General features: G+C 69.0%; 1 protein-coding gene across 1 annotated transcript in view; it reads left to right on the top strand.

Moving 5' to 3' along the window:
* Position 1: 1 nt before the first annotated feature.
* Positions 2-798, top strand: part of SP8 (Sp8 transcription factor) — a gene marked incomplete at its 5' end in the record, with an annotated part of 5977 nt that continues 5180 nt past the window's right edge. The window contains one exon of the mRNA XM_006154488.1: positions 2-794. Within this exon, the coding sequence (XP_006154550.1) occupies positions 2-794 (793 nt within the window). The remainder of the gene's footprint in view (positions 795-798) is intronic.

Raw genomic sequence — 798 nt, 5'->3', positions numbered from 1 at the left:
CGCGCACTCGCAGGACGGCTCCCACCAGCCCGTGTTCATCTCCAAGGTACACACCTCGGTGGACGGGCTGCAGGGTATCTATCCTCGCGTGGGCATGGCGCACCCATACGAATCCTGGTTCAAGCCCTCGCACCCGGGCCTAGGTGCCGCGGGAGACGTGGGCTCGGCCGGCGCCTCCAGCTGGTGGGACGTTGGCGCCGGCTGGATCGACGTGCAGAACCCGAACGGCGCGGCGGCGTTGCCCGGCTCGCTGCACCCTGCCGCCGGGGGGCTCCAAACCTCGCTGCACTCTCCGCTCGGAGGCTACAACTCGGATTACTCCGGCCTGAGCCACTCGGCCTTTAGCAGCGGCGCCTCTTCGCACCTGCTCAGTCCCGCCGGGCAGCACCTTATGGACGGCTTCCAGCCAGTGCTGCCGCGCAAGGGCCTGCACAGCTGCCACATCCCAGGCTGCGGCAAGGTATATGGCAAGACGTCGCACCTAAAGGCGCACCTGCGCTGGCACACGGGCGAGCGGCCTTTCGTGTGCAACTGGCTCTTCTGCGGCAAGCGCTTCACGCGCTCCGACGAGCTGCAGCGGCACCTGCGGACCCACACCGGCGAGAAGCGCTTCGCCTGCCCGGTCTGCAACAAGCGCTTCATGCGCAGCGACCACCTTAGCAAGCACGTGAAGACGCACAGCGGAGGCGGCGGCGGCGGCTCGGCGGGCTCGGGCAGCGGTGGCAAGAAGGGCAGCGACACCGACAGCGAGCACAGCGCCGCGGGTAGCCCGCCCTGCCATTCCCCGGAGCTGCTGGA

This window comes from Tupaia chinensis, unplaced genomic scaffold (genome assembly GCF_000334495.1).
Source record: "Tupaia chinensis unplaced genomic scaffold, TupChi_1.0 Scaffold000410_1, whole genome shotgun sequence".
NCBI classification, from domain to species: Eukaryota; Metazoa; Chordata; class Mammalia; order Scandentia; family Tupaiidae; genus Tupaia; species Tupaia belangeri.
This window is presented reverse-complemented; position numbering and strand designations above follow the sequence as displayed.